Consider the following 15,625-nt stretch of genomic DNA (forward strand, 5'->3'; position numbering starts at 1 on the left):
TGCTTGTTGATTTAGGGGCCCTGGCAAATTCATCGTTCGGGGTAGAAACAGAGGAATCGCTGTTCAAACTGCTTCTGGGTCCCGTTACGCTTGCGGTTCCGCTGTCAACTTGCATCTCGTCTTGTAACGATACTTAAGACTTAAAGGCTCTGTATATAGGGATGTTTCTTCAACTGTGGGCACTTTCTGTAGACTTTTGAAAATAACATTTTCTATCACACTTTTCACACCCTCAATAGTTCATTAAATGACGGTGTCAAACAGAGATCACAGGAAAATTGTCTTTTTTTAATTAATAATAAATAAATTAATTAATTAATAATTAGTAATAAATTGATGCGTTTAATAGCATTCTGTTGTGGACATAATATTTGTAACATTTTTAACGTGGAATAAAATGTCTGACTCTGTTGTCTTGCTAAGGCATAATGCATAATCTTGCATTATGTATCCTAAACACACAATTAATTTTTTTTCCCCACACTTTTTTGCACAATTTGCAAAAATTACAGCTTGATATATTATTGTACGTCATTTCCAAAACATAATGCATAATTTTTAATTAATAATAATATTATATTTATCTCAAGCTTTTGTTGGTTCCTTTGTAAACAAGTACATTAAATTAAAAAATAACTTCATTTATTATTTATATAATTGGTTAGTTTGGTGGGAATGACAATTTATGATTACAATTACAATTTATGTGAATATCATTTTCATATAATTAATATTAAAATTGTTTCTGATTGCTTCACTATAAATATATAGTAATTCTTTTATGTATTTTCAAGTTTAAGATTGAAAGTCTGTGTCCCCTTTTATCATTTTACCCGTACCAAGAAACACCTACACGGTATTTGTTTCACTATATCCACTATATCCAACCCTTCTGGGTGGGAAAACTGTAAAAGGTCTAAAAGCGACTGCCCACCATGCCCTACCCAGCATGCCTTTCTGTAGAGGCAGTCTTGCGGTGGCTTCACACTGTCCTTGGTCACGGTATGCTGACAGGTGAGCGCATCTCCAGAGTGGGTTGCAAAGGAAGGCCCCGTGTAGGAACAGGGGCCTTCTTCACCAGGGCCACTTTGTGTTCTTCTTGGCTTCGCTCTGCGTCCTGGTCGCCAGCACTCCCAGAGTCAGAGTAAACACATCAGCCGGCTCTATTTACTTCCATTGCTTACACAGCGTGAAGCAGATTAACCTGTTTATACAAACACGTACAGAAAAATGGCTGATTAATGCCAGCGCTAGGCCTTGTTTCTTTGCGTTCACACGCTGAAAAATGTCCACACACCAAGCGTGGCCTATTCTGCATCCATAACAATAAACAACAGCTGCAGTTTAAGCGGCAATGATAAGAATAACACTAATGATGACTGTCAAAGAGGCGCGATATGCAGTAAATACTGTATGTTGCTTGTTAGCCTGCGAGTCCCTTCTCTCCACACGGCGGCGGGGGCCAGGATGGCTGTTTGCTTGTCACTCCTGTGCTGTTTTCACCAGCGAAAGTCAAACTATCCAGAATAGCATCTCCATTTTCTCCGGTTGCAAGTTCTTATTTTTAGTTCCTGCATTAATTCAAGCACCGGCTTGAAAGTTCCTCAGGAAGTTGCTGTGTTCCCTCCCCTCTCCTTCGTCCTTACCTACGAATAGACATGAGCATTTTCAGAGAGATGCAAATGATATCTGTTTCATCCTGCTGTCAGAGCGCCCACAATCTGTGGGCTTCAAAAAAAAGCACAGCAGCCAGTGCCAAACATCTTTATGAATAATAGATGGTGTATGTCAGTTCTAAAACAAAAAACAAAACAAAAAAAAAAAACCTTTTTCTCAAAGGAACTAAGACAACATTTCAGTGAATTAGTTGAAAGTCACTGTTCGGCGGACATCATGCCAATGGTTTATTTGCGCCTTTTGTAGTTGTTGTCAGGGGACACATGCGGTGACCGGGATTTTCCTGGGAAAAGTGCTGGAGATTGGCTGTGGATCATGAGCAGAGAGCTCCTTGAAGTATAGTATGGAAAAGCTAGGACAGGATCAGGATAGGAGCTTCGTTCAACCATTTATTGCGAAATCTATGGGGAATTGTTTCAGGCAGGGTTTGAAGGACCCTACATTTAACATTTAGCTTTGCATATTAAAAAGTTGAGTCAGATAATGCAAGGTTGCAGGTTTGAGCTACATGAATGATTGGACTTGGAAGATATTTTGATTTTTTTTTTTTTTTTTTTTTTTTTTTTTTTTGTCCTTACTATGAAAGTCAATGGTGTCTGATGTTGTTTGGACATTGATGTTCAAAATATCATCTTTTGTGTTCCACAGAAAAAGAATAGTCATTCAGGTTTGGAACAGCATGAAGGTTACTGCTTAACTAGTCTCAGCCTCAAACGTCACGTCCACAGACCGTTTGCTGAACGCCTGATGCTTATGGCTCACAAAATTGGAAAAAGGATTTCTACAGGATTTTTAGGAGATATGTGTGTCGCGTTTTTTAACGGTCCGTCTGGAAACAAAGATGATACGTCCAAGAGTTTTACACACCAGTCTGTAATTGTAGGGACATAGAGGTTACATTTTTTTACGCCCCTAAGCATGACGCGGAACAAAACAAACTCTGATTGGTTGCTTTACATGTCAGTCAGATGGCATCTGGGCGTTCCTTGGCCAATGAAAGCTGCTATGGAGTCCAGACTTACTGCCGTCAGTCTGACAGTTTGGCTACATTAGACTACTGCTTAACCAACAAACGTGTTGACTAGAGAAACAAATCTTTTTTTTTCTTTTGTTTTCTAGTTTTGACCATTTTAGGTTGACATGAAAATTTATTCTGTTTTTCACATGTGATTTGTCTTTTCAGACCAGTGCATAAAAAAACAGCAGAGAGGCGAAATAAAATGCTAATTCCCTCTCTGCCAGTAGGTGGTGCTTAACAAAAAAGCAATAGTAAAGCTGAAATACCTAGGTTACTCTGATATACACGTTTATGATATTCGCTTGTCACAGAAAAGAATGGAAGTAAAATCTGAAGTTCTTTCAATTAGCCATTCCGATGTTTTATTCACTACAGTGTTTATCAAACAATACAAATAACACGAATACGGAGACGAGAGAGATGGTTCTAGATTGTTCCTCCGCTATTCACGGTCACTTAGCAAAATAGTCTGTTTGTAAATGCCATTAAAGCGTAGTCAACAAATCTTATTTTTTGCCCCCGCTTTATTAGCAGTCGATGGAAAAGAGATTAGAACACCTCTCCATTTATTTAAAAAAAAAAAAAAAAAAAAAATGGCATGCAAATGTTGGTCTGAACAGATGTTCATTTAAATTAAAATGTTTATCGCCCCAAATATTCGTCCTGCTGGCTGTGAACAGGCCTTTAATGTGATATAAGACATTTTCTCACATTATTTTTTTTTTTATAGCGTCCCAGTGAACATTGTTTTTTTAAGGTGGCATGTCAAGTTGAAAATAGTCCAACTTTACCTTTTAAAGAATTCGTATTAACACCCCCACAATCCAAATCATTGTTTTCCATCTAGTTGTTATTGAACAAGAATGTGTCTTATAAACTATCCCTTTAAGACTGAGTCAAGTAGTCATTCAGCTTCCCACAGACTCCCACAGTCAATTTTTAAAATACATAGTTATACTTCATTTTTGTGTTAAACTCCTTCATTAGATGGCAGCCACCTGTGAAGAATGTTTAGACCTGAAGTTTTCCTTCTCATGATCTCAGTCCTCCTCTCTGGAGTTTGGGGATGAATTATAGAGATGAACAGCTGTTGCAGGCTCTCAGCCCTGTGCAGCTCTGCTCCTGTTTTCCATTCATAATGCAGACGCTGCTGTTGCAGATGCCTGCTAGCTCTTAGCACCAACAGGACACGCCAGGACCAGTCAGATTCAGACAGTGAAGAAAGGAAAGAATTTTTTTTTTTCATCCATTGTCCAAAATGTTTTGTCCGTGCAATGAAAGGAAGACTTGACATTCTTCAAAATAAATTCTTTTCTTTGTAAACACTTTTATGTGCATCTGCTGAGACACCCACCTGTAGGGTCTTTCCCCACCCGTATGTTTTCCTGACAAATTACAGCTAGCCGTGGCAGTCATTTATGGACTTCGTTTATCTTGCAACAGGAATGCATGATCACTTTGTTCTTCGGCAGTGATGTAACCGGCTCAGAGCAATAAGTGGAATGAATATGAAACTGTGGTTCAAGCGCCTGTCACAGCAAACCTGTGAAGCGGAGATCAGAAGAATACAAGAGAGGCTCTCCTGGCCAATCACTCCCATTCAGCTCCTTTCAAGTGCAAACATTAGTCATGCAGTCATCACACCAGCAGGCCCAACATGATAGTGTGCAGGCGTGTGTGAGTGTGTGTGTGTGTGTGTGGTCCTTGGGTATCATGAGACAGGAGATCTCTTTCTTTCCCTTCACCTTTACACTGTCCCTTCATTGCCTACAAAAGTTGTGTAGAGTGCCAACATGGAGCAAAAGGATGCTAATCATTGGGTTTTTAAGGTGAGGTCACACGAGAATTTGCGTTCCATTTACTTTATGCGAATGGGGGGACCTAGGAATTCAAAGAAAAATCATGAAAATTTTTCTAGCCAAAATATAATTTTTCATTGCTCAGATCGAAATTGTTTCTTTGGCTAGATGAAAATGTTTTTTAGGGGCCATTTACACAACACCGTTTTCAACTAAAAACGGAAAACTTTTTATGCGTTTTGGCCGTTCATTTTCACAACAATGCCGTTTTTGTGGCCTGAAAACGCAAACTTTTGAAAATGGGTTTCAAAGTGCAGGTTTTTGAAAATGGTCTCAGTGTAAACAACAAAAACTGAAAACGATGACGTCATGCACATGCGCATTACATGTTCAGTCTGTAGTGTTTAATCGCCATCTAATGGCCTGGCAGCAGAATACAGCTTTTTTTTTGGTCGTTTTCGCGGAACCGTGTGAATGGGGATCATTTTGACAATGGTGTCGTCTGTACGCGGAAAACTCAAAGGAAAAACTTTTCCATTTTAACCATATCATTGTCATGTAAACGTACCCTTAAATCACAAATGAGTGATTGTTGCAAATCATTTGTCAAAAGTGTGGAAACCGTGAATTGTAAAGTTACTTTCACATTAGATTTAAAGCATGTACATTTGCATGTACATCATAAATCTAATTTATAAAATTGTTCTAGCTTACAGCCTCAATTTATTTTAATTTATTTACTTATTTTACTCTTATTGATATGAAGCCGCCAAAATGAGAGTTTCCTCAATGTTTGATTCTCAGCCAAGAAGTAAATTTATAACGTTTAGATCCTCTTTTGGTCAAATGTCTTTTTGGGACTTTTTGGGACTTCAACAAACTTTAATTTTTGTATACAGTGAAAGACTACCATACCAGCATACCAGATTTGTATGTATATGAATGCAAAGTAATGGAGAATGAAGTCTACAATGGCATCACTCCCCCAACTTCCCCTAAAAGGCTGGGCAACCTGTTGTGCATTGTGCAGGGCATCTTTCTCCAATATGTCCTGGAGCTGACGTAGCGAGATAATGATCCTGATTCCTGCTGATTTATTTGGTGGTTTGTACCTGTCAGATGCCTTTGAGGTGATCGGCAGCAGATGACAGCTGTGTTTTGGCACAGAGTGAAGTTTGGAGGACTGCCACTCTTATTTAGACGTTGCCAGGGCTGTGTTTTCTGTCTTACCTGCTCTTATCTAATCTAGCAGATTTTTCCGGTTAGCTTCAGGTAGCACGGCACCCTGATGATTTTACAGGTGCTTTCCCCGATAGCTTTTAAAACATGTTTCTCCTCCCAACCAAACAGAGTAAGACAATGGGGAAAAGAGTGGAAGATGTACGAGAGACAGAAAAGAAAGATATAGACTGTTTTATGGCACAATGTCCTGTGATGTGATATTGAAATGTATAAATGGTTTTAGATTAGGTAGATTACAGATGGGTCATGATGGTCGATGAGGTTGACTAGTTTAGCTAGATTGTTTTCCTTGTTTGTTATCATTTTTGCTTTAATTAACATGCTTCTAGCTGTTTTTAAATGAATGAGTCTTTTGTAAACATCCCCAGGGAAACGTGTTCAGTCAAGTCAGGTGAACTTGAAACCAGCCTAATTATACAGGGCTTCCAGTTAAGACTGATTAGCCCACCAAAAAGTCAGTTTTAAAAATGTTGTTTTACATCCATAGTCTAGATCAACAATCTTGTTTTGAGCTAAAAAGTTTTTGAATGAAGCAAATCTCACAGCAACATCAATGTGAAAGTCTCTTCTTCTCTTTTCTCTGTCCTTTTTTCTCTCTCTATCCTGTTTTCCACCAGCTGTGCCCCTCTCTGGGGCGGATTAAATAAGAGCCCCTTTTATCCGTCTGTAATCCTGATCTGGCAACCCTAGCCTTCACAGAGAGGAACACACCACCAACTGGCAGCAAACTATACTTAAAATGTGTGCACACATCTGAATAGTACAGGCTATGGACTTATGCTGTATATTATAAAACATAGAATGTGCACACATGCACATAATTCTAAGCAATTTAACACTGACAACCACACATACAACATATTTGTCTCAAGACATTAAATTTACTAACAGCTTGCGTCAATGCAAACCCTCTTTTAGTGCTAAAACTACTGTCAGGATTTACTAAAGACACGCAGTGAAACATTAGGCCTGTACAGGCAGCTAATGTTTTGCAGCTGACTTTACTGCATATTCAGTTATAGGAGATTCCCTTTCAGATGCAAAATGGCAGGAGAGTATTTAAATGAACCATGCAAGGTGATTTACTAAGGTTTCAGCTAGTCAATTTACTGGTATTTGCGCAATTATTTAATGCCCAAAAAATACATGTCTTAAACTCTAATGCGTCTGTGTTCTTTAAATGATGTTTTATTAACAAAGTTCGGGAGGAGCACGTTCAGATAATTAACCTAATTAACACGAGAGGAGCACATTCAGTTAATCAACTCAATTAATGACAAGAGGTATATATACAGCAGACTTATCTCTGTTCGTTGACAGTTTATTAGCATCCCTCCTCCACCCCATCTCCTCACTTTGGGGTACTTTGGGGGTACTTTGGGTTTGGGCCAAAATTCCAGACTCGGAGCCCTCCCCCTGGACAGCACACCAAATATGCATAACCTTTACTCTACTTAATTATATGTAAGTGTGAACTTGTGAATTTGTGCATCGTCAGTAGATCACGCACAGAACTTTCCACTCCCAACGGCACTTTTTTGGAGTTGTGCTCACGCTAATTTGCCCTGTTTAGTAAATCTGGCCCATGGTCGGATATGTCCCTGCATGTAATAACATGTAATAAAAATCTGTTTTTATTTATTAATTTATCTTTAATTTATTTATTTTAAAATATTACAATATTTATTTTTGTTTGTTGATTTATCTAAAATACATTATAACACTGTTAGAAATCAAGACTCATCAGACCAGGCAATGTTTTTCCAATCTTTTACTGTCCTTATTTGGTGAGCCTGTGTGAATTGTAACCTCAGTTTCCTGTTCTTAGCTGACATGAGTGGCCAGTGTGGTCTTCTGCTGCTGTAGCCCATCTACTTTTTTTTTTTTTTTGGCCACAACTGCCGCTCACTAGATATTTTCTTTTTTTCGGTCCATTCTCTTTAAACACTAGAGATGGTTGTGGGTGAAAAACCCAGTGGATCAGCAGTTTCTGAAATATTCAGACCAGCCGGTCTGGAACCAACAACAAAGTCACTTAAATCACCTTTCTTACTCATTCTAATGATCAGTCAACTTCAGCAGATAATTTTGACCTTGTCTACATGCCTAAATGCAGTGAGTTGATGCCATGTGATTGACTGATTAGATATTTGTGTTAACGGGCAGTTAACAGGTGTACCTAATAATAAAGTGGCCAGTAAGTGTATATTTGTTAACTTGATATGTATAAAATGTAGCAAACAAATTATTTAATTTTTTTTCTTTAATTTTTTTTAAACGGCTTGAAACAGCTGGTTAGGATATGGCATCACACTCCTAAACTGACCCTGGATCAGCTGTGTCCCCAGTGTGTTGCAGCTGTCTGCTGACAGATTGGCATTAGAGTGTTTCTGAAACACACCATCTCTGGGGGTCTTATCACCTCAAGATAAAACCCTCATTAGACTGAATAATGATTACGTTTCACTTCCATGTGCTGGGAAACTGTGTTTTCCTGTTTATGTGACACCGTGACATTAGAGAATTAATTAATCACTGTTTTTTGGCAATCAGCGGGTGTGAATGTGTATATGAATGCATCGACAGAAGCGCCTCTATTTGCTGCAGCAGATTTCAGGGTGTTTGCAGGAAGTGCTCCGGAGGAGGGCAGGATGTAGGGGAAGTGTTTGGTGTGGCGGATCTGGCAGGCAGGCAGACGCTAACATACCCCGCTGACAAGCTCGCTCTCTTATATACTCCGTCCTCCCTCTCGAGTGCCTTTTGGCCTGGAATCCATCACAAGACACTGTGAAGTGACATCAGGCAAGTGGAGACAGAGAGCTCCTGGAAAACACAGACTGGACATGCTGTTTTTCTCAACTGTCACCTAATTGAGTAATACATTATCCATATTCTGTGCAGCCCCCTTATGAAACTAGCCTGTTATGAGTCTCAGCGCTTGCGTAACAATATTAAGTCATGAAATATATGAAACATTTGAATGCTTTTTTTGTTCTTTCTTTTTGTGCTTTGCTAGAATTTGTAGACAATGAGCAGGCCCACACTGAATCTGCGCCCTCTTAAAACTCAGATTTTTGCAGTTATGTAAATCCTTCGCACTTTGTGTATTCATGCATATATTTTACTAAATAGAAAACTATTAGAATAGAAAATAGAAATGAAATACTGGAAGATTCATGGAGATAAAGCCTGCATATTTGGGAAGAATGAGAGAGATGGGGGGAAGGAAGAAAGGAGGTGCGTAAAGGAAGTGTGAGCTAAATGAAAGTGAGCCAAGTACAAGGAGAACAAGACAAGGTTAGAGAGAGGGAAAGTAAGCAGTCATGGACACAGGAAATATGGCCTTGTCACCCAGGCAAGACTGACAGATGTCCCCCCATCGCCTCCTCATGACAGCTGACAGCATGACGGACAGGTTCAAGGAGAACGGGAGAGCGGAGAATGGTGCGAGAAGGGAGGAAGAGTACGGAAGCAGAAAATGAGTCTGCTACCTAATCAGTTGGCATCCTTAGGGCCCTTGACCTTGTATCTTGCCCTCATTCTCTTTCTCTCTCTCTCTGTTTTCTGAAGCATTCTCAAAGACCATAAAAACACACAAGTTCCAAGAAGTCCAGTCTCTGAATTTTCTTCTTAACAAAAGATATGATCATTCAAATGTACCAAAATAATGTAATAAGTTTCAAGAGTAAACTTCTCTATTCTTAATAACCTTAGTAGGTAACTGTAGAAAGAAATATTAAATCCTAAATAGTTATTTCTCTACTGATTTGTCCATGTAAAATTGCTAAAATTAAATACAAATGTATTTTTATAGTTATTTTCACAATATAAATGCCTACAAATCAGCTTTGCATTGAATAAATTGGCAGTGAGCAACTAAAAACAAAATGGCTAAAAATAAATATAATTGTGTAGCATTTTCAAAAAATAAATTCCAACATATTTATATAGTGAGTTTCACAATATAAATTACTCTGTATCAACATGGCAGTGAAACCACAAGTGACCAAAAACAGCTACAGTTGTTGTGGCAAGGAAAACTTAAAAAAAAAGAAAAAAAAAGAAAGAAAGAAAAGAAAAGGAAAGGAAAAATGCATTATATTATCATAACTAGCATCTCCTTTTACATGAAACCAGCCTTATATTCTGTCTTTGGAACCTCAGTTTCTCCGTGTGGAGGAAGAATGCTTCTAATTGTATTAATTTATGGTAAATGATTCACAATCCGCTAATTGGTGACCTCTGCGCTGGATGATAAAGAAGTGCAGTGCACCCATGTGACTGCCTGTCTTTTGTTACTTTCTCAGAATAATCATGCAATGTAAGGTTCAGCTAGCGGGTGAAAAGGTCCCAGCAGGGCTGTCTCTTTCCCTGTCTGTCTTTCTGGTGTATGGTAGCTGCCTGTCTCATGCCGTAATACTAGGAAAGAGGAAATCAACATTGTTTTTTAATGTTTTTTTGTTTTTTTTTGGACACATGGCTGATGGACTAAATCTACAATAAATGTTCTAACCACTTCTTTCCACAGACTCCTCCGGACATGTGACGTCCTCTCCTCTCAGCTCGCCCACGTCCCACCGGGGGATGCATCCGTCACTGCTCAGCCCAACATCTTTAGGCCCCTCGGGGTCCCTGCACTCCCCTATCAGCACTCTGAGCTCGCCCATGAACGGCCTGGGCTCTCCCTTCTCTGTCATCAGCTCGCCCATGGGGCCACATTCCATGGGGTCACCAGGGATGGGCTACGGCCCCAGCGTCAGCCCACAGGTAGAGCCACACTCTAAGTCCCTCCTTTAGAGCTGTATTTAAAGAAGCGCTTGCATTCAGAAGTCATATTTGTGTTTCATAATTAAACATTGCAAATCGTTCATTTTAACTCATCCGTTCTGTCTCGCTCTCTCTCTTTCCAATACTCTCGCTCAATCTATCTTTTGTTCCATAAATAGGCTTGCACATCTCTTTGTCATTTAAAAAAGGCTCACAATTAAGACATCAAAGCTGGCAGTGTCCTAGTTTTCTTTGAAAGCCTGATCCACATGAGTAAAATGGTTCTCAAATTCATACGTGTTAGTATGTGCCGTCCGTTTTCTCATTGATAACCGTATGGTGATTTTTCACCGAGCTTTTTGCTCATTTTAAATTATAGTGTTGTTAGGGTGGTGAAAGTTGAAGTGGACTTTCTTTCCACAGAACAGTATTGGTTAATTTCTGAACACATTGTTTCTGAGTCTACAATTTATTTTAATGTGTCCTTGTTACAGTGTAATTATACAAATAAGTACAGAGTAATATTAATTAAGGGTGTAATGGTACATGTATTCGTCCTGAACCGTCACAGTACGGACGTCACTGTTCGGTGGTACAGTCAGACGATGAATACAGTCAGTCACAGGCGATCCACACTCCAATCCAGAAGAGGGCGAGTGAGGTAATGCAATGCTGTTTGCTAACCTCCACAAGAAGAAGAGATGATCAATGCACCAACCCAAAATAAGAATGGCGAGTTCAGATGGCACGCAAGAGCTTGCAAGTTTCAGTTTGCAAGTTTGCAGTTTCAATTAATTTTTGTGACGCGTTCCTGCTACTCTGCAAACTCCACGGAACGGAAACCGGGATGGCAGACTGCGGCATCCTGTTTGTTTTCTTTATTTTACAAAAGCAGAATGTTTTGTTTTTATTGTGAGTGTACACTTTACAGTTTCGAATGATGTCTTACTCTTATCTGTATGAGTATTTTAAGTTGTTTCCGCTGTTATAATGAGACAAAATCATTTGGCATTGTGCCGATTTGTGTCGTGGAAGTCTCACTACTACAGTCCAGTGATGAAATATGCATGTCCTGGAAATAGGAAGCCTCAGGTGCCACTTCACTCGCTGTCTCTTTGTGGAAAGGTGAAGTACAGATGCAGATGGTAATTTTCGCTCATCTTTCTGTGATTTCTTGAAAAAGCATAGGCTACACACAACATGTTAATCAAACCAAAACAGCCGTTGCCCTTTTTATCATGCAGCATTGGTCAATCTATCAATTAGAGGAACAAATCAACAATTTCTTTTCAATTTTTTTTATTTTTTTATTTTAAGCAATCCAGAATCTTGGGGGGCGGATATGTAAATGAGAATAGAAACCTAGCACTGGGGATTTGTTGCTTTCTTCTGTTGTACCGAACTCATATGTGACCCTGTACCACAAAACCAGTCATAAGGGTCAATTTTTAGAGGTTTGTTAGGATATTTGGCAGAGATATCGATTTAATTTAGTAAATGTTAATTTTTACTTATGCTAATTTCTACATCTACTTAGTTATTTCTACTTAATTCAACTATATATTCCTTTATATATGTATTTATATTTGTATGTGTATGATGTATTATATAAATTATTAGTATATTTATAGATTAAAATGAACCTAAATAAATAAATAAATGGTGTTAAAAAATAAATAAATAAATAAATGTTATTAGTAGATATGTCCCACCAAAATATAGTTCAATAAAAAAAAATGCATTGACACAGGACGGAAAGCATTATTGAACGATTTCATGGTGTCTTTAATCTTGCTGTTATTTGGTATCAACAGCTGTCAGAGTCCACCCAGTAATCCAAATACCAAATATATTGTTTAATACATTAGTTTCCATAGAACATCCTTAGATCAGTTTCAGTGAGTCAGTCATGATTAATCACATCTGTATCTGGAGCTTCAATTCTCTGGACTATACAAATGTTGAAAGTTTGAGAGCAGATTTGGTTATTGCATTGACTTACAGTTGTTAGATGTGTCTAGAGAAACCAGTTTTATCTTTACACAGCAGCGTTCAGACATCTCTCTCTCTCTCTCTCTCACTCTCTCTCTCTCTCTCTCTCTCTCTCTCTCTCTCTCTCTCTCTCTCTCTCTCTCTCTGGGTGGGAGGCAGTCATGGAAGGTGATTTGAGTCAGACGGCATTTGTCACTTATGTTTAGCACTCGGCTGAATGGCGGTTTTCAGGCCCAACCGGGTGGAACGGGGTTGCGACTCGGTCCCTCTGTATTTAACCTCAGAGGATCCGGAACAGGCACCCCACTGGCATCAGCCGCCCAGCAACACAGTGCACACAATTCCCCAACATTCAACATACAAACAAGCAAGCATCGAGCTCAATCGTCATTTTGTCCAAAGATGTTTGTTTTGAAGGTTAACACCAACAACCACTTGTACTCTTTTATGACAATAAAAGAGAATTGTGGGTCTGATTATCAAATAATAAATAATTTTAATAAAAAATCTGTCAATTTTCAATAAATTTGGCCTTTTATTTAAATCACTCATTTATATATAAATTTCTGTAGTTTCTGTACTTTTTATTTGTTTTTTCCTGTGGCATATAAATGCTGTTAATCTCATATATTTTTATTTGTGTGTATATATGTTGTAATATGCCGGCACCTCAGGGTTTTGTCTCAGAATTCAAGTGTTTTACTGCCCTTGTTATGGCACCTACTGGGTGTAAAACAATAGGTTTTTGTTTTGTCTGGGTTTGTGTATCTGTGTTTAGTGTGTGTACAGTTTCAAATCATAACAGCATCCACCATCACAGGGAGCTGGAAAGCATTTACAATACTCATTTGTTTGAGTTGGATTGTGGCTTTTATGGATTTTTCTCTCAATTCTTTTGAAGTGTTCGGATTGCCTTCACTTGGGGAGGTTGGTTTTGACAAACAATACTGCGATAGCTGCAGTGACTCACTCTTGCACACAGACACACATGCTGTCAGCCGCCTGTAGACCTCAATCCCACCAGCTCCGACACAGCACGGACTCTGCCGTCTCCCAGCAGCTGGGACACATTAGGCAGAACGTGGTTCGGTTTACACTTCCAGCGACAATGAAAGGGGATACGCCGCTTTGTCTCCCCAGAAGAATCCCTGAACATTTGCTAGCTCTCGATCCAGCCTAAATGGCTTATTATGGTTCAGTGTGTACTGTACTGGAAAACTGGATGTTGTTACTGGAAGGTCATTATCACTGTTGAGGAAACTACTTTCAAGCTGTTCAAGCTACTATTATTTTAAAGCAGTTAAAGTAGTCTGATTGGCCATTGTGTTGACATACTCATTGGATATGTCTGTGATTGGCTACAATGATCAGCGTACGGGAGCATTTGAAAGCACACAGAAGTGTTTGAATTTGAAAGCGTTTTGAAAGCGGGCTTCTATCAGTGAACTGGTCTGAGACAGATGCCTGCTTTCAAATGCTCCCGTGTGTATCTGTGTAAGCGCTCGGTGAAGAGCATCATTGATGACTATTTACAACGTTTTTAAAGCGTTGATCATTGAAGCCAATCACAGGCATATCCGACGAGTGCGTGAACACAATGGCCAATCAGAGGTGATTACGAATCCGCTCAACAGCACTCAAAGCGTCACATTTTTAAAATTTGCTACCAAAGTCGGTACTTTTGACAACTCTATATACCCATCTCACATATTTTTGGATTGGTGATGTGGTCGCTGTGGCCCTAGATGCAAGTTTGGTTGTGGTCTAGTTAGGAAGAGCTATCATCTTGCCTTCACTGTCATCCTGTGATTCATTAAATAGCAGCAACTACTTGATCCCATGACCCCTGTGGTGCCACCCGTCAATCTGTGCTGGAGGTCGTAACCTTGTGCTTGGTCTCTTTAAAATTAGCTGGAAAGACATCTACTGGATTATTGATCAATTTGGGCTGCAATAAGCATAAAAATGTATTGGCAGTGATCCACCTACCCTTGATTTTTTTTTTTTTTTTTTAATATTTACTTGATTATTTACTATTAATTTCTTCACAACAATTAATTTAAAACAGAGGTATGAGTATGAATGATTTTTGTGTTAAACAGTAGCATGCCATAAAAATCTGCTTGTAGTGCTATTTAACGTGGAATGTTCCTTTAAGGCCTGAATATATGAATTTGCTACATAACAAATGTAGCCAGCCAGCAGTTAACTTGCAAACCATATGGAGACGAATGTACCTCTGGGTTCTAACAAATCGAGCACCTCTTTAGGCGAGTATTTTTTCAGCTCTCTGAAGGGGAGCAGGATAGAATACAAACTCTGGCCTTGACTAAGATGCTTTTACTCGGCCTCTAATGAGGAAAATATGCCTCTTTTGTTATTTCACATTCAGATGTGATCCCAAGGTTTGTGGTAAGAGGGTAAAGAGAGAACAAAATTATAAAAGCGACTGATCATGTTTCAAGTTTCAGTTTTATTCACTTCCAGACTTTGTCTGTTAACCTGTTCAGTGCCAGTAAGACAATCTGCCAGTGTTTTGTTTTATTTTATTTTTAATTTGAATGTAATTATTATTTTATTTTTATAAGTATCTATGATATTCTAATCTATATATTACTGATCTTTATTTTACTTTTTTATATTTTATTCAAAAGAAAATCTCTGATATTCTCATCTCTAGATTTAACCTATTTTATTTTATTTTGTTTTTTATTTTATTCTGATCTCTAGATATTACCATTGTCTTATTTTATTTTACTTTATTTTGTTTTATTCAAAAGTGTCAAGTCTATGATATTCTGAACTCTAGATATTACTGTTATTTTTATTTTTTTTTTAAATTTATTTTTTTTTTATTCTGATCTTTATTTGGTCTTTATTTTATTGATATTTTTTTTTTTTTTTTAAACATTTTTTTTAAATAAATAAATGTCGAAACGTCCATTCCGGCAGAGAGCACATTAACCATCATACTTTATGCTGCCTCTGGTCCGACCAACTGGTTTGTTTGGCACTGAAGTGCGTTTACAGTACAACTCAGTCTCTAAAACAATTAGCCCCTATTAAAGAAAGTTCAAGCAAAGTTTAGATCCAAACTGATATATTTATGCAATATGAAACACAAACATCA

General features: G+C 38.4%; 1 protein-coding gene across 2 annotated transcripts in view; it reads left to right on the forward strand.

Moving 5' to 3' along the window:
* The window catches only part of rxraa (retinoid X receptor, alpha a), a 114,812-nt gene that overhangs the window by 62,600 nt on the left and 36,587 nt on the right, over positions 1 to 15,625 (forward strand). For both annotated transcript variants that reach the window (XM_051877459.1, XM_051877460.1), the window contains exon 3: positions 10,265 to 10,503. In XM_051877459.1, the coding sequence (XP_051733419.1) occupies positions 10,265 to 10,503 (239 nt within the window). The remainder of the gene's footprint in view (positions 1 to 10,264; positions 10,504 to 15,625) is intronic.

This window comes from Ctenopharyngodon idella, chromosome 21 (genome assembly GCF_019924925.1).
Source record: "Ctenopharyngodon idella isolate HZGC_01 chromosome 21, HZGC01, whole genome shotgun sequence".
Lineage (NCBI taxonomy): Eukaryota > Metazoa > Chordata > Actinopteri > Cypriniformes > Xenocyprididae > Ctenopharyngodon > Ctenopharyngodon idella.